Source organism: Geotrypetes seraphini, chromosome 9 (genome assembly GCF_902459505.1).
Source record: "Geotrypetes seraphini chromosome 9, aGeoSer1.1, whole genome shotgun sequence".
Lineage (NCBI taxonomy): Eukaryota > Metazoa > Chordata > Amphibia > Gymnophiona > Dermophiidae > Geotrypetes > Geotrypetes seraphini.
In genome coordinates, this window is record NC_047092.1 from 189426161 (window position 1) to 189443490 (window position 17330).

General features: G+C 45.2%; 1 protein-coding gene across 8 annotated transcripts in view; it reads left to right on the forward strand.

Annotated features, from left to right (window-relative positions):
• Positions 1-17330, forward strand: part of EIF4G1 (eukaryotic translation initiation factor 4 gamma 1) — a 292071-nt gene that overhangs the window by 217463 nt on the left and 57278 nt on the right. For all 8 annotated transcript variants that reach the window (XM_033959150.1, XM_033959151.1, XM_033959152.1 and 5 more), the window contains 6 exons: positions 2734-2836; positions 3093-3192; positions 3334-3611; positions 11362-11495; positions 11579-11751; positions 12260-12385. In XM_033959150.1, coding sequence (XP_033815041.1) covers positions 2734-2836; positions 3093-3192; positions 3334-3611; positions 11362-11495; positions 11579-11751; positions 12260-12385 — 914 coding nt within the window. The remainder of the gene's footprint in view (positions 1-2733; positions 2837-3092; positions 3193-3333; positions 3612-11361; positions 11496-11578; positions 11752-12259; positions 12386-17330) is intronic.

A 17330-nucleotide genomic window follows, 5' to 3' on the forward strand; every position in this document is an offset into this window, starting at 1 on the left:
CAGGCTAAGAAGCCTTCCACTACCCCTTCCGGTACGACAAGCGAGGTGATTAAATTTGTGGACGATACAAAGTTATTCAGAGTAGTGAGGACACAGAAGGATTGCGAAGACCTACAACGAGATATGAACACGCTCGAGGAATGGGCCGTGAAATGGCAAATGAGGTTCAACGTGGATAAGTGCAAGGTGATGCATGTCAGTAACAAAAATCTTATACACGAATACAGGATGTCCGGTGCGGTACTCGGAGAGACACTCCCCCCCCCCCCCCCCAAGAAAGAGACTTGGGAGTACTTGTAGACAAGTCAATGAAGCCGTCTGCGCAAGGCGTGGCAGCAGCGAAAAGAGTGAACAGAATGCTAGGAATGGTTAAGAAGGGGATCACAAACGGATCGAAGAAGGTTATCATGCCGCTGTACTGGGCCATGGTGCGCCCCCACCTGGAATACTGTTTCCAACACTGGTCACTGTACATGAAAAAGGACATAGTACTACTCAAAAGGGTTTTCTTCCTGTTGTCTCCATCATCATCATCATGATCCAGCTTCCTTGGAATTGGTGCTGGATTATCTCCTTCATCTCTCTGATTCTGGTCTTAAATCTACATCTATCAGAGTCAATTTCAGCGCTATTACACCTGTCGTCTGGGACCTTAATGTAGTTCTTTCCAGGTTGATGAAGCCTCCATTTGAACCAATGGCAACAGCTCATCTCAAATTTGTCACCTGGAAAGTTGTTTTTCTCATCTCGCGCACTTCAGCCAGGAGAGTCAGTGAGCTACAGGCGTTGGTCGCAGATCCACTTTTCACAGTTTTTCACCATGATAAAGTGGTTCTACGTACGCATCCTAAGTTTCTACCGAAAGTAGTTACAGACTTTCATCTCAATCAATCCATTGTTCTTTCAGGTTTTTTCCCCTAAGCCTCATTCTCATCCAGGAGAAATGGCACTGCACGCTTTGGACTGTAAACATGATTTGGCCTTCTACATCAATCAGACAAAGCCTCATAGAACATCACCCCAATTCTTCATCTCATTTGATCCTAACAAGTTGGGTCATCCTGTAACCAAAAGACAATTTCCAACTGGTTGGCTGCCTGTATCTCATTCTGCTATTCTCAGACCGGACTACCTCTTGAGAGCCGTGACACTGCTCATAAGGTCCATGCTATGGCAGCTTCTGTAGCTTTCCTCAGATCTACTCCTATTGAAGAAATCTGCAAAGCTGCCACTTGGTCCTCAGTTCATACTTTCACTTCACATTACTCTTCTCCCTCCATATTCGCTATGATAGAGGGATTAACAGAACCGCAAATATAGAAAAAAAACGCAAATAACTTTTTCATATGTTTGCTGTTTTCTATTAAAAACCATTGTGAATATAGTGAAACCGTGAATAACATGGTGGGAAACCTGACCTGTTCCTGAAGGAGAGACAAAACACGGTGAAGAAAGTGCTGGGAATCAGCGATTTCTCTATGCAAGCTGATGTAATTTGGGGGGAGGAGCCAGCAAGCTAAAAAACGTAAATAATCGAAACTGTGAATGTTGAAACTGCAAATACGGAGGGAGAAGTGTACTGTCTGGAAATTTTTTCCAGATGGGATGGGCACTTCAGCCAGTCAGTTTTGCAAAATTTGTTTTCTTAAAGGCCAACTCTCCCTCCATCCCTTTCTAGTTAGCTTGGAGGTCACTCATGTGTGAGAATATGCTGCCTGCTTGTCCTGGGATAAAGCACAGTTACTTACAGTAACAGGTGTTATCTAGGGACAGCAGGCAGATATTCTCACAACCTACCCACCTCCCCTGGTTGGCTTCTTAGCTGACTTATCTTAACTGAGGGACCACGCGGGCGGGAAGGCACTCGCACATGTGCGGTGCAGGCTAATCGCAAAATTTCTAAGCTTAAAGTTACGATTCACTTTTCAAGTGTCCGTACCAGGGCTCCATCGGTGAGGTCACCCATGTGTGAGAATATTTGCCTGCTGTCCCTGGATAACACCTATTACAGTAAGTAACTGTGCTTAATCTGCCGTCATCTACTATGTTACTATGTAAGAACCTAATCATTCCATCTGGTTATATAAGGGTGCCAAGTGAGATAACACAAAATTATTCAGAGGAGCTTAATATTCTACAGATAGATCTAGAGACTGAGACTGGGCATCTATATGGCAGATGAAATTTAATGTGAACAGATGCAAGAGGATGAACTTAGGAAAAAAATTCTAAGTATAGGTACAACGCTGACTTTGAAAACCCTAAAAATGAAGCAATACAACAGTATGGAATGTCTTCAGCTGCGTTTTCTATTCCAGTCCTATTTGCAGTGAAATTATAAATAATATCCATTGTCCCACAATAATCTTGGTCTGCCTAAAAAACTAGCAAAATAATCCTCTCTTCCCATCTGTACCAATATTTTATTTCTTTATTAATGGATTTGTTACATCGCACTATCACGATGGCATCAAGATGCTGTACACATAAGACAAACTAGAAACAGTGGATGGAATGCAAAGCACAACCATAAATTACCAGAAGACGATGTAATATAATAGTTCACATTAGTGCAACTTGAGAAAACCTGGGAATCAGAAAAAGGGATGAAAGATTAATCCAAGAAATGCTAAACAACATCTCATTTCTCACAAGTTGGGTTTGGGATGGGGGCACTTCAGTGCAGCTGCCCCCTGAGCTTCTCTTACACCTCTCTTGTCTTTGTCCATGCAGCCTGCTTCTATTGACTACAATAATCAGCTGTTGGCACCAGGTGGCAGACTGAGCTGGGGAAAAGGAAGCAGTGGTGGGATTGGGGCAAAGCCTGCGGAATCAGGTAAGACTCTGCATAAGCTCATGTTCTCGCACTGTCTGTTGCTACATGCTGAGCCCTTCTCTTTACACTGCCCCCACTTCCACTCTTTAAATTTCACCTGATGGTGCAGTGCCTGCTTACAGCCCCCTTCCCCACCCCCAGTTCTGTAACCCTTACCGTACAGGTGGCAGTCCCTTTTCACAGCACCAGTTCTCCCAGCCACATCCCCATCTCAAAAGACCTGAAGGAGTATCACCTTTCTGATTCTTTTTTTCAGCCTCCGAGTCTGGGCGTCCAGCTGCTTCTACCTTGAACCGCTTCTCTGCTCTACAGCAGACCTCAACAGAGAGTCCGGATACTCGCAGAGCTATACAGAGGTACAATGAAATCATCTGTTACACAAAGAGTGAAGGGTGGCTGTCTCCTTTGGGGATCCCTTAGATGGGAGAGAGAGGTAGCTGCAGTCTCAGGATAACTTTGGAGAGAGAATTTACTAAATATTATTATTCCCATCATAGGAGCAGCTCCAGCCGTGACAGATCAGAAAAGGACAGAGATCGTGGGGACCGCTTTGAGCGCTTTGAGAAAGGCAGCGAGAGGAATGAGCGCTTGGACAGGAGTGAGAAGGGTGATCGCTTAGAGAAGAATGATAGAAGTAGCAGACCACCAATTACCAAACGGAGCTTCAGCAAAGAGACTGAGGACAGGAGCCGTGAGCGAGAGAAACGTCTCCCTCAGGAATCCATTCGTAAAGTCGCCAGCATGACGGAGGAGAGGGACCGGAGCAGAGAAGCAGGTCTGTTACAGCCGGCATTCATCTAGTCTCAGGGAGTTTAAGGACTGAACAAGATCATTTCTGAGAGAGTTGCCCTACGTTTATTTACAGTCTGATCTGACCACATCAGCATTCCTGTCGCCAAAATCTGCAAAACTTGACTCTTCTGCAGACTGTAAAGTGAGCAAACATGCAGCTAGCCACAAAGTAAGGGACCTTCAAGTGCTCTGTGGTATAAGCTGGGTCACCACTTTTCCTGGCATATGCAAATCCTTGTGGTAAAGGGGTCAAGGCTCACAGATTTGATATACTGCCTTTCTAATGTACATTCAAAGCAGTTAACATTTATTAGTAGCTATAAGTTTTTTGTTCATGGAGAATTTGTTACTCTTGTCACTGGTCAGGGTCATACTACTACTAATCATTTCTATAGCACTACCAGACATATGCAGTGCTGTACACCAAAAACATGGAAGAGAGAGTACCTGCTTGAAAGAGCTTACAGTCTAGATAGACAAACTGGACAAGAAGATGCATCAATCCACAGTACTCAGGTGGAGGAATTACAGAGGGAATACTACCAGAGACAGCGCCTGACGTATCAAGTCAGGCAGTTTGTTCCAGAAGATGTGGTGGGGGTTGGTAGAGCGGTCTGGGAAAGATGGTTCAGTTAAGAATTCAAGGTTAATTTTGTGAACCTTGTCATAGAAGTACTCAGCCATACTTTGAAGGAAGAGCGGCAGAGGGATTGGAAGTGGGGAGGCTTTGAGTAACTTCAATGTGGCAAAGAGGCGGTGAGGGTTGGAGCCGAGAGAGTCAGTCAGGCGGGTATAGTAATTCTGTTTGGTGAGTGAAAGAGTAGACTGGAAGGAGGTCAGAAGGAATTTGAAATGAATGGAATTAGCATGAGTATAAGATTTGAGCCAGAGCCGTTCAGGAGCGTAAGTAGTAGGTTTTAGAGTTTAGCCAGGGCTGAGGTTTGGGGTGCCTTACAGAGTGTGGGATAGGGGGAGCTGAGGATATTTAGAACAGGAGAGAGTGGTGGTGTTATAGGAGGAGACAGCCTCATTTACAGACTTGGCGAAATGGCAGTGGAGAGAATGCCAGGGTTGATGGCCTGAAGGAAATTGGCCTGGGCAAGGGGGGAAGATTATGGATTATGAAGATTATCAGATGATGGTTAGAGACTGGAAGGACTCCGTGGAGAAATTAGTAAGAGAGCAGTTGGAGAAGACGACGAGATCAAGGTAGGGGTGGTGCAGAACAACTGAAGATCAAGTGAGGATGTTAGGGCTAAAAGCATAAGAATCAGTGGGATTGTTGGCATGAATATTGAAATCACCAAGGATGAGAGAGGGAGATGGATGTTCAAGAAAGAGAGAAAGCCAAGAGTCGAAGTCAGTGAGGAATGAAGAGGGACTTATCAGGGGGGCGGTAAATGACAGCTAAGCGGAGGGGTAGAGGTGCAAAAAGATGGACAGAGTGGACTTCAAGGAAGAGAAGCGGTGAGTCTGAGGTGGAAGAAGGGGTTGAAATTAAAGAATGACACGGTGACAGAATTCATCACCGTCCCCATCACCGCAGATAGAAACATGATGGCAGATAAAGACCAAATGGCTCATCCAGTCTGCACATCCACATTAACCATTATCTCTTCCTCTCTCTAAGAGATTCCCGTGCCTATACCAGGCTTTCTTCAATTCAAACATAGTCATAAGAACATAAGAATAGCCGCTACTGGGTCAAACCAGTGGTCCATCCTCCCCAGTAGTCCGCTCACGCGGTGGCCCTCAGGTCAAAGACCAGTGCTCTAAATGAGTCCAGCTTCACCTGCGTATATTCCAGTTTTGAAAGAGTTTGTCCAACTTTGTTTTGAAACCCTGAAGTGTGTTTTCCCCTATAACAGATTCCGGAAGAGCGTTCCAGTTTTCCACCACTCTCTGGGTCTCCACCACTTCTTCAGGGAGACTGTTCCACACATCTACTACCCTTTCTGTAAAAAAGTATTTCTTTAGATTACTCCTGAGCCTATCACCTCTTAACTTCATCCTATGCCCTCTCATTCCAGAGCTTCCTTTCAAATAAAAGAGACTCGACTCATGTGCATTTATGCCACATAGGTATTTAAATGTCTCTATCATATTTCCCCTCTCCTGCCTTTCCTCCAAAGCATACAGATTGAGATCTTTAAGCATGTCCCCTTATGACGAAGACCACATACCATTTTAGTAGCTTTCCTCTGGACCAACTCCATTGTTTTTATATCTTTATGAAGGTGCAACCTCCAGAATTGTACACAGTATTCTAAATGAGGTCTTACCAGAGTCTTATACAGAGGCATCAATACCTCCTTTTTTTTCTACTGGCCATAACTCTCTCTATGCACCCTAGTATCCTTCTAACTGTCACCGTCACCTTTTCAACCTGTTTGGCCACCTTAAGATCATCACAGGAATGGTGATGAATTCTATCACCATTACATTACATTACATTAGAGATTTCTATTCTGCGATTGCCTTTGCGGTTCAAGGCGGATTAAAAAAGAATTACAAAAAGCAAATTACATGAAGAAGATATCTGGTAATTTCTAGAGGAGATAAAGAGTAGATGAGGTTGTTTTGGGGAATCGGGAAGGTATTGGGAGGTGGGAAGGAACTAGTGTTATTAAGGCGTTTGCAGGAATTTCTTGAAAAGTAGAGTCTTTATTTCTTTTCTGAATGTTTTGTAGTCTGGGGTCATAATTAGTAGATTGGAGATTTGGTTGTCGAGTTTTGCTGCTTGTGTGGCTAGGAGGCCATCATAGTTTTTTCCGTTTGACTTCTTTGATTGGGGGGTGCGTGAATGGAGTGTGGGTTTTTCTATGTCTAGCTGATGTAGTTTGGTTGAGGCGGTTGTTCAGGTAGATTGGGCTGTCGCTGTTTATGGTTTTAAATAGTAAACAGTAGAATGTGAATAGTATTCTTGCCAGAATTGGGAGCCAGTGTGAGTTGAGGTATGCCTCTGTGATCTGGTCATGTTTTCTTAATGAAAAGATGAGTCTCAGTGTTGTGTTTTGGATTGTTTGTAGTTGTTTTATCATTGTTGCTGGGCAGGGGAGGTAGAGAATGTTGCAGTAGTCTAAGAGGCCTAGGAATAGGGATTGTGCTAAGAGTTGGAATTGTGTTCTATCGAAGAATTTTCTAACTTATCTTAAGTTTCTCATAACTGCAAATGATTTCTGTATTGTTTTATTGATTTGTGGTTGCTTGGTGCAGCATCTATTGTCATTCCTAGTAGTTTTAGGGTGGGTTGAATGGGGTAATTGGTTGAGTTAATTTCTATATTGGTTATGGTTGGGACTTGGTTATTTTCAAGGAGGATGAATTTTGTTTTGTCTGCGTTCAGCTTCAGTTTATGATCTTTCATCCGTTTTACTACACCATGTCATTCTCTAGTTGAAATCTACAAGAGAATGAGAGTAGCAGCCCAACACCACCTCCATATCCAACCAGGTGAAGAACAGGTAGCCTCCATGACACAGGACATGAGAATCTAAGACTAGCCTTACTAGGTCAGAACAATGGTCCATATAGCCCAGTATCCCATCTTCAAGGAGGCCAATCTCAAGTCACAAGTACATGGAAAAAACCCAAATAGTAGCAGCATTCCATGTCACTGATCCAGGACAAGTAGTGGCTTTCCCCATGTCATTCTCAACAGCAGATTATGGACTTTTCCAAACCTTTTTTTGAAACCAGCTACATTAACTGCTCTTACCACATCCTCTGGCAAAGCATTCCAGAGCTTAACTATTCTCTTGAGTGAAAAAATATTTCCTCTTACTGGTTTTAAAAGTATTTCCCTGTAACTTCGAGTGTCCCCTAGTCTTTGTAATTTTTGATGGCGTGAAAAATCGATTCACTTGTACCTGTTCGGCTCCACTTAGGATTTTGTAAACTCCAATCCTATCGCCCCTCAGCTGTTTCTTTTCCAAGCTGAAGAGCCCTAACCTTTTTAGTCTTTCCTAATACGAGAGGCGCTCTATACCCTTTATCATTTTGGTCGCTTTTCTTTGAACCTTTTCTAATGCCGCTATATCTTTTTGAGATAAGGAGACCAGAATTAAGCACAATACTCAAAGGTGAGGTCGCACCATTGAGTGATTCAGAAGCATTATAACATTCTTAGTCTTGTTAACCATCCCTTTTCTAATAATTCCTAGTATCCTGTTTGCTTTCGGGGGTCTGTCCAACCTCGGGGGTGCTACACTCTAGTGGTCGGGTCCCTTCCCCCAAAATTTTAATTAGAGATGCTTCTTCTGTAGGTCTTACCACAGTCAGGCAAAGACTACAGCTTTGAAAACCTGTAGGGTCTGCACCTTTGTTAGGTAAAAAAAAAATTTTTTTTTTTAAAAGGCCTGAGGTGGTACTGGTCTGAAAGGAAGCCTTTAATTGTGCTTAATTGAATTTTATTGCAAACCGACACTTAGTTTTTCTTCCCAAGCGATTCACAAAGAGCACTTTTAAAAAAATTGAAAAAGTGCTCATTGTGCTCCAGCCGAGCAGTTGATGCAGCCAGTGTCTGCATGAAGTGCTCCAGCCGCTTCAAGGGGGAATCCTCATTATCTTTGGGTGCTGGCAAGCAGGGTTCCCCTTTGCGAGTGCACCATTCTTTAGCTGTAGGCAGTGGGAAGGCCCAGGCTTCCCCTACCGCCCACACAGGGATTTCCCCAGCTGGAAGACGAGGAACTCAGGTTTCCCTTACCGCTACAGCTGATGCTGCCTGGAGTTCTGCTTTAGCAGCTGAGCTCATTCAGGCCTCTGTTGCTAAAGACATCGGGGGAGGCTTTTTTGGCGGTCTTTCCATCTGTTTTGGCGGGAAGCAGTGCCATTTTGCCTGTGGCCTCAGGTGACCTCCCTCCTGTTTTAGAAAGACAGGAACAGGTCTCGGGTGTTTCTTTTTCACCGGCAGTATGTGCCTTTTTGCCCCTGATTTTGTGTTATCCTTTCACAAGGCTTATTCTTGTTGCCCTGGGGTGCAGGATTTTCTGCAGGTATTGGGGTCAATTGCTGCCTTTTGGAAATGATTCAGTGAGCTTGGGCTCACATGTTCTCCATTCAGTAAGTCCTTGTTTGGTGGTGGTCCCCGCAGATTTATGATCTGGACTCTCCAGTCCCTCTTCACGGGTTGGTTCGTCACAGCCTATGCTGGTGGCTTCACTCTTCCAATCTGTTTCAGGGGGTGAGTCTGGATCAGCCCCAGAGGACAGTGCTTCTCATGGATGCCAGTCTGTTTGGTTGGGGAGTACAATGTCTCGGTCGCTCAGCTCAGGGCAGCTGGTCGCTGGTGGAGGCAAATTGGTGAGGCAAGACCTCCCTCGACTGAACCCATGCTGACTCTGTCTCATTAAATCGTGTTTGTCTACATGTTCCACAATTTTATTTTTTATAATTGTTTCCACTATTTTGCCTGGCACTGAGGTCAGGCTTATCACTCTTTAATTCCCCGGATTTCCCCAGAACCTTTTTAGAAATCGGCATAGCATTGGTCACCCTCCAGTCTTCAGGTACTATAGACGATTTTAGCGACAGGTTACAGATCAGTAACAACAGATCAGTAATTTCATATTTGAGTTCTTTCAGTACCCTTGGATGTATACCATCCAGTCCAGGTGATTTATCACTCTTTAACTTGTCAATTTGGCTTTAGTTCACTGAGGTTTCTTTCAATTCATCTGTCTCATCACCCTTGTAAACCATTTCTGATTCAGAAGATTTCTTACATCATCTTCCATAAAGACCGAAGCAAAGAATTCATTCAGTCTCTCCGCTATGGTCTGAGCGTATCTTTTACCCCTTGATCATCCAATGGTTCTATGGATTCCTTTACAGGTTTTCTGCTTTTGATGTACCTAAAAAAATTGTTATTATGAGTTTTTGCCTCTTTAGCAAGTTGTTCTTCATATTCTTGTTTAGCTTTCTTTATCAATGTCTTGCATCCAACTTGCTAGTGCTTTTGTCTCTTCTTATTTTCTTCATTGGGTTCCTTTCTCCATTCTTTAAAGGATGTGTTTTTGGCTGTAATAGCCTCTTTCATGGCAGCTGAAGTAGAATCATCAGGGCAGATCCAGGTCTCAGTGTGAGCAGGTGGAGAAATTGAGAGATGAAGAGGTGGTGGATATAGGCAAATTTGTTGGAGAAAGAGCGGGTGTTCCATAGGACATTTGAAAAGGGGAGGAGGGAGACAGAAGATTGTGGTGTGACCTGCAAGAGTAAGTTGGGAAGACCAGGATTAGAACTGATATCCCCAGCAAAAGAAGGAGCAAGAAGATGTGGGTGAGAGTGGGGGAAGCATGGGGCAAATTAAATGCTCACAGGGAGAGTGGGGATGGCTGAATGGGTTTCAAACGCAAGTTGGATGCACACCTTCTTGCAAATCATATTGAGGGATACGGGAAATCCGGGTCTCCACCAAGGAACACCTAAATGGGCCTCCGCGTGTGCGGATCGCCGGACTAGATGGACCTTGGTCTGATCCGGAGAAGGCGTTTCTTATGTTCTTATGAGAGGGTGAAAGCGTTGAAGTTTTAGGCAGAGAAGAGAGAGTGGTGGACAAAAGAGAGGGTGGGGTAATGGATTGAAAAGTAAGTGGTATGGTGAAGAGTTCAGTAGTTTGGTGTGAAGGGAGAGGTTGGGGAAAGTCAGTATCAAGAGGAAGAAGTGTGCAGAAGCCATAGTGGTGAAAGGGGAAACAGGAACACTGGGAGAAAATGGCTATGGGCTAGTCTCAGAACATGAAGATATGGTGGCGCATAGAGAGGGAACTTACCAGGAGGGTTCACATGGCTATGTTGGTCATAGGAAGGCCGCAGGATTTAGATAGAGGTAAAAATAAGTCTGCTCATGTCCACACAAAAGGAAAGAAATGAATTAGAGCAGTGATGTTCTTTAAATTAACTTCTCACGTGATCGCTTAAGCACAGTGCTTAGGAAGGAGGAGGGAAAATCAAATCAGTTCAGATGGGCTGCTCTAAGAGAGGGGAACAAGCCATTCAGATAATTTTCAAACAGAAATCCATTCTTTCAGAGCTACTACAGAAAAGGACAGAGAGCCCCCACCAAAGGAGAGAGAAGATACCTAATTTCCACCCCCCCCCCCAAAAAAAAAAAAAAAAAAATAGTCCAGGCAAGAGTACATATCCCTTCCAGCAGATGAAGGCAGGCTGTGTGGTGTGCTGATGTTACCCTGTGTATTCATCAGTACGCCAGTATTTTTGGCCTCTAGCAACGGGTGGTGACTTGGTAGACCTGCAGTCTATGGGACCCTAGGATTGATTAGGCTAGGAGCCTCTGCTTCATTCATGATAGGGGTGCTTTTGGGGATGGGATCACTTCTCCCCCTGGCTGAAAGCAGTTTTGCCTATTACTTCATAGTATAGTGAAGCATCTGTTTTGTTCAGTGGGATGGTAGAGTACCCAGTGCTGATTTTCTGCCAGATTACCTACGAAGACATTTTAAAAAAAATTGCAGCACATTAATTCATATTTCATGCTATTATAGAGTGGAAGGTGGATGCTTTTTTTTTTTTTTTTTTTTTTTTTAAGAGCACTAACATGGTGAGCACTATTTGCATCTGTGATCAGAGGGGGCTCCCTCTCCTTCAGTGGAATGGTAAATCACCGATCCATGTTTAGGGTGCACAGTAGACGCGTATCTTGTCTGGTGTTTGGCAGATGTATGGGTGAAGGACCAGGGTATCATGAAAGAGACTGATTAAAATATCTTATTGCAGTGAAACGGGAGCCCACTTCAGCGCCTGCCCCTGTTGCAATAGCTGCTCTTCCTAAGCCCAGCCTGACGGAGGATGAGATAGAAAAGAAAGCAAAAGCAATTATCGAAGAATATTTGCACATTAATGACACTAAGGTGAGATTCTGGTGGAGGGAAAATGACCCAAGAGAATTGCAGAAGTTGCATGAACTGAGATATGTCGTCTTCTTTCTTGGCAGGAGGCCTTGCAGTGTGTTCAGGAGCTTAGTTCTCCATCACTACTTTTTATCTTTGTGCGGAATGGCATCGAGTCCACATTAGAGCGAAGCACTATTACCAGGGAGCACATGGGGTTGCTCTTCTACCACCTGCTCAAAGCCTCAGTCTTGCCTAAGGAGCAGTACTACAGAGGGTGAGAACCTGAGGTGTCGCTCCTGAACCCAAGGGAGAGCAAATTACTGGGATTTGGTGGGGATTAAGGGAACTTCCAGGACTCTCCAGCTCAGGGATTCTGTGAACAGAGACGTTAACATTTGCAGCCCTTCAGCTAGAGTTTACAGTGAGGGGAGGGGGAGAACACAGACATATTCAGCCTCTGAGACACTGTGGGATTTCTAAGAATCTAATACTGCTACTTCTTACAATGCTATGTTATGTTTGCGATTTAAGTTTACTGACTTTTCAGCTCGGTGTGCTTTACTAAGTTTTCCAGTTCCCTTTTCACTGGGTCCCTCCGTCAGCTTTGACAGTGATAGAATAATGTGAAATGAGGTGGACTTGTCCACTGTACACAGTAATGGTATGCCTTGCTGCCAATGTGTCATACCAGCCACTTACTTTTGAAGTGCCTAGTCGTCCTGCTGTGGGTATGGGAGCACATTACTATGCTGGGAATAGTTTCTAACAAGTCTCTCTTACAGGCTACAAGAGATCTTGGAGATTGGAGAAGACATGGAGATTGATATTCCACACATCTGGCTGTATCTGGCTGAAATAATTACCCCTGTGCTGCTAGAGGGGGGTATTCCAATGGGCGAGCTCTTCAGGTAAACGTCTCTGCTTCTGCAGTTCTTAGCAATGGTACGCTGAGCATGGGGCATAGGGCTTCAGGAATATAAGAATTGTAAGTGGTACAGATTGACCTAGACAAATGGCTTATGCACGCTTACCAGCAGGTGGGTGGAGCCTATAAGTTAGCTGAGCAGTCCCTCTTAGTCTCCCAGCAGGTGACAGTGGTGTGAGGCTGTGCAGTGGTCAGGATGGCCAGGGGAGGTTCCTAGGTAGGAAAAAAGGTCAGTATTATTTGTATGTCATTCCGGCATTTCTCTGCTTCTCTCCCAGGGATCCTTCTTGGCTGCTCGTTGAGGTTGTGGCCCATGGGGGTTACTTTGTGCACTGGGAGGTCCCTCTCCCCCCTTCCTTCCCTATACCTCCTAGTTCCTTGTCCCTGAGGGGTTCCTTTTTGTGCCTCAACCTTAGTGCTGTCTAGGGGCCTTGAGTGCTTGGGAGGTGAGCCTGATGTATGCTCTGCTTTGGTAGTGCTCTGCAGTCTTTGGTTTGTTCTCATTTTAGAAGCACCCAGAAGGTTTTTGACAATATTCTTGGACCTCCTTCCTTCCTCCTGTACTAGCTTTCAGTTGAGCTATAATTCCTTTTCAGGTTTTCTCTTCTGAGCTTCATTTTCTTTGTGGGGGTAAGTTCCAGCTAATGTTTCTCAGTCTTCAGCAGGTGGTAGTGGGAGAGAATTAAGAACATAAGAGTTGCTATACTGGGACAGACCGAAGGGCCATCCAGACCAGTATCCTGTTTTCAGCAGCAGCCAATCCAGATCAAGTTTGAAGTTTATTAGGAGTTTGATATATTGCCCATCACATAGTATCTACAGATTCTAAGTGGTTTATAGATAATAAAAAGAAATAGAAGAAATTGCACACACAGAAATTAAAATAACAAGGGTAGAACTCTAATTAACAGGAAAGAAAGGAAAATGGGAACCTGCACGGTCTACAGGTTGTCTCCCCTGCTTACCCTTGGACAATGGTGAAAATAAAAAAAAAAGTGGGGGGGATGAGGTGGTGGAAAAAGGAAGTGATGTCACCAGTAAAGATGGGGGCTTAAGTGCTGAGCTCTGATGGAAAACCTAGCATATTCCCTGAAAAGTTACCTCTGGTGGAGTCTTTTGGAGCTGTCTTCCAGGACAGTGTTCCTGACATGTCTTCGCACCGGTGGCTATAAAAAAATTGATCAGTGAAGATGCAGTCTCGCGTAAGTGAGAAACCTTTGGGCCAGGCAGGGCCGACGGAGGAAGAGCAGAGACAGCCAATGTCTGTTACGGCGCACTCTGAGAGTCTGGAGATGGATCCCACACATGACATGGAGATGTTGACTGAAGCAGATATGAAGGAGTGTCTCGCTGAGGTGAAAGCTAGCATTGCAACAGTTGGGATCCTGGTGCGGGAAGCCTTACAGGATATAAGATCAGATCTGGTTGAAATGGGGGCCTGTGTCAATTTAGTGGAGACCAGGATCAATACATGTGAGGAGACAGTTGTGGGCACGTAGTGCAGCTTGGAAGACGTGCAATCTGAGCTCCAGGGGCTTTTTGAGAAACTAGAAGACCTGAAGAACCGAACCTGCAGAAATAATTTGAGGGTGCAGGGTGTGCCTGATACTGGGGTCTACCGGGATGCAAGGGACGCCAGGCTGATATGGTGGCTCCTCCAGGATGATGCCCTTGATCCAGGGGTTTTTAGGGCTCATCGAGCCCTTGGACCTCGTCCTAAAGAGCTACCCAGAGATTTGGTGGTCTGCCTCCAGTGCTTCACCCTCATGGAGCGTCTTTTGTGGAAAGCCAGGGAGTTAGACATGGGCACTTGGGAGGGCCATTGGTTGGAGTTATTTCAAGACCTGGCTGTGACTACGCTGCAGAAGTGATGCTCCTTTAAAGTGGTGGCCCAGGCCAATATTCGATATAGATGGACTTTTCCCTTTGGATTGCTGGTCACCTTTAATGGAGTTTCCACCCTGAAGAAGGCCAAATGCCTGCAGCAGAGAGAGGGCATCACAATTCCAGCTGAGGGAGCGGATAACGCCGAGCTTAGCACTGTCAGGCAAAGGCTAGTGGGATTTCGCTAGCAGCGAGTGGAGCATGGGGCACGTTCGTTAGTGGGTCCATCGACTTTGAGCCAGGCGGCAGGGCAACCCTGAGCCATTACATTTTCTCTTGTCCTGTGAACTGAAAGGACTTTTTTCTGAGCAGGCTATTTTGGAGTTCTGTTTCTGACAGTCTTTTATTGGACATTGTTTGTTTGCTTTTATTTTGCTCTCAGGGGGATGTATGGCTGGCGGGGGAGGGGGAGCTATCTGGCTAACTCTGGGTGAGGTATGTGAGGTGGCTCTATTATGAGGGGCTTTCGGGTTGCCTGTAGTACCTTGAGTGCAAATGTGTGTGTGTGTGGGAGGAGGGGGTTGGCTGGGGATAGGGAGTTGTTTAAGCACTAGAATGAGAGGGGATTTTTTTTGGGGGGGGGGTCTTTGCAGTTATGTGAATGACTGAGGGGGTTAGCTTGAGTGTATTTTTTCTTATATTTGAGGAAATGTAATAGAGGTGGCTGGTTTGTGGTATCCTGGGCACTGGGAGACGAATACGTCTTTCAATTCTAGTAGGAGGAAGCTATATTCCCACCGCATGGGGTTGGGGGAGGGAGAGTTGGGATATCAGGGAGCTATCTGAGAGTTACGATTCTTAAATGTGGAGATGTCTGGAGAGGATCTTAAGATTGTCAGCGCATCTTTGTCGGAGTGCTTTTGTCCTGCATTCAATTGACGGGTCACCATTGCCCACGGGTACAGGATTAGTGGATATCTGTTTTGGGGATTCTGCCTCAGTTTTTGGAAAAGGTTTGCGGACCTCCTGAAAGGTGCTCCTACTTCACTGGTATGATCCAACTATGGAGGATTGGGAATTGAGCTTTTGTAAGTTACTCTTTACAACTGCCTGACTGGTTTTGGATGCTAGTTGGCACTTGATGGTAGATAAGCTTCCAAGCATAGCACACTGCGTAAGATTGACCGAATTTGGCAGCAGTTTGAAATGTGGGAGCTCCGTTAATCCACTTTGTTTGTATATCTCTTTTTCTTAATATTGTTCAGTTGATCTCTTCAGTGGGTAGGGCTTGGGGGGAAGGGGTGGGTGGGTTTTATGCTGCTTATCCTAGGAATAAGCTGTGGCTTTACCTGAAAGTCCATCTTAATAATGGACTTTTCTTTTTTGCAAATTATCCAAATTTATTTTAAACTCTGCTAAGCTAACTGCTTTCACCATATTCCCTGGCAGTGAATACCAGAGTCTAATTACATATGAAAGAAGAAATATTTTCCTCAGTTTGCTTCAAATCTACTACTTAGTAGTTTCATTGCCTGCCCCCTAGTCCAGGTATTTTTGGGAAGATTAAATGAGCAATTCATGTCTACCCATTCTATAACACTTCAAAAAAAAAAGTGTAGGATGAACACATGAAAGGCTGCTTAGGAAGCTGTGGAACCACGGGGTGGGAGGGGATGTGCACCGATGGATAGAGCACTGGTTGTCGGGTAGACTGCAGAGGGTCGGAGTAAAGGGCCAATATTCTGACTGGCGGGGAGTCACGAGCGGTGTGCCGCAGGGATCGGTGCTGGGGCCGTTACTCTTCAACATATTTATCAATGACCTGGAAAAGGAGGCAAAGTGCGAGGTTATAAAATTTGCAGACGATACCAAACTGTGCGGCAGAGTTAGCTCCAGGGAGGAGTGTGAGAACCTGCAAAGGGACCTAGATAAGCTGGAAGACTGGGCGAACAAATGGCAAATGCGCTTTAACGTGGAAAAATGCAAGGTCATGCATATAGGGAAAAAAAACCCGTTGTTCAACTACAAATTGGGGGGTCATTGTTGGGAGAAAGCAGTCTTGAGAGAGACTTGGGAGTGCTGGTGGATGCATCACTGAAGCCATCTGCACAGTGCGCAGCGGCCTCAAAAAAAGCCAACAGGATGCTGGGCATCATAAAAAGGGGCATAACAACCAGGACGAGGGAAGTCATCTTGCCACTGTATCGAGCGATGGTGCGTCCGCATCTGGAATATTGCGTTCAATATTGGTCGCCGTACCTCAAGAAGGACATGGCGGTACTCGAGAGAGTCCAAAGGAGAGCAACGAAACTGGTAAGAGGGCTGGAACACTGCCCATATGCCGAGAGGTTGGATAGGCTGGGGCTCTTCTCTCTGGAAAAAAGGAGGCTCAGGGGTGATATGATAGAGACCTTCAAGATCATGAGGGGCATAGAGAGGGTGGATAGGGACAGATTCTTCAGGCTGAAGGGGACAACAGGTACGAGGGGGCATTCAGAGAAACTGAAGGGAGATAGGTTCAAAACGAATGCAAGGAAGTTTTTTTTCACCCAAAGGGTCGTGGACACTTGGAATGCGCTACCGGAGGACGTGATTGGGCAGAGTACGATACAAGGATTCAAACAGAGACTGGACGGATTCCTGAGGGATAAAGGGATCGTGGGATACTGAGAAAGCTAACCAGAAAATAAGTATAGAAACCCGACCAGGTCGTGCATGTGCAAGACCGGAGGGCTAGGACTTTGATGGTAAGATAGGACTCAATAGGAAACCAAGGTGGCATGGGGGCCCCTTCTGGTGATTTGGACAGGTCGTGACCTCTTTGGGCCGCCGCGGGAGCGGACTGCTGGGCAGGATGGACCTATGGTCTGACCTGGCGGAGGCACTGCTTATGTTCTTATGTTCTTAACACAGAGGATCACTAATTAAAAATGAATGATATAAAATGAAGACCAAATGCTGGAACTGGACAGATTTGCACGGTCTGTGTCTCTTATTTGGTGGTACAGTTTAGGATAGGATGGGATGGAGAGCACTTCGATGGAAACTCCTCTAATTTGGAACGTGAGGATAGTTCTGGGCAGACGTTTATGGTCTGTATCCCA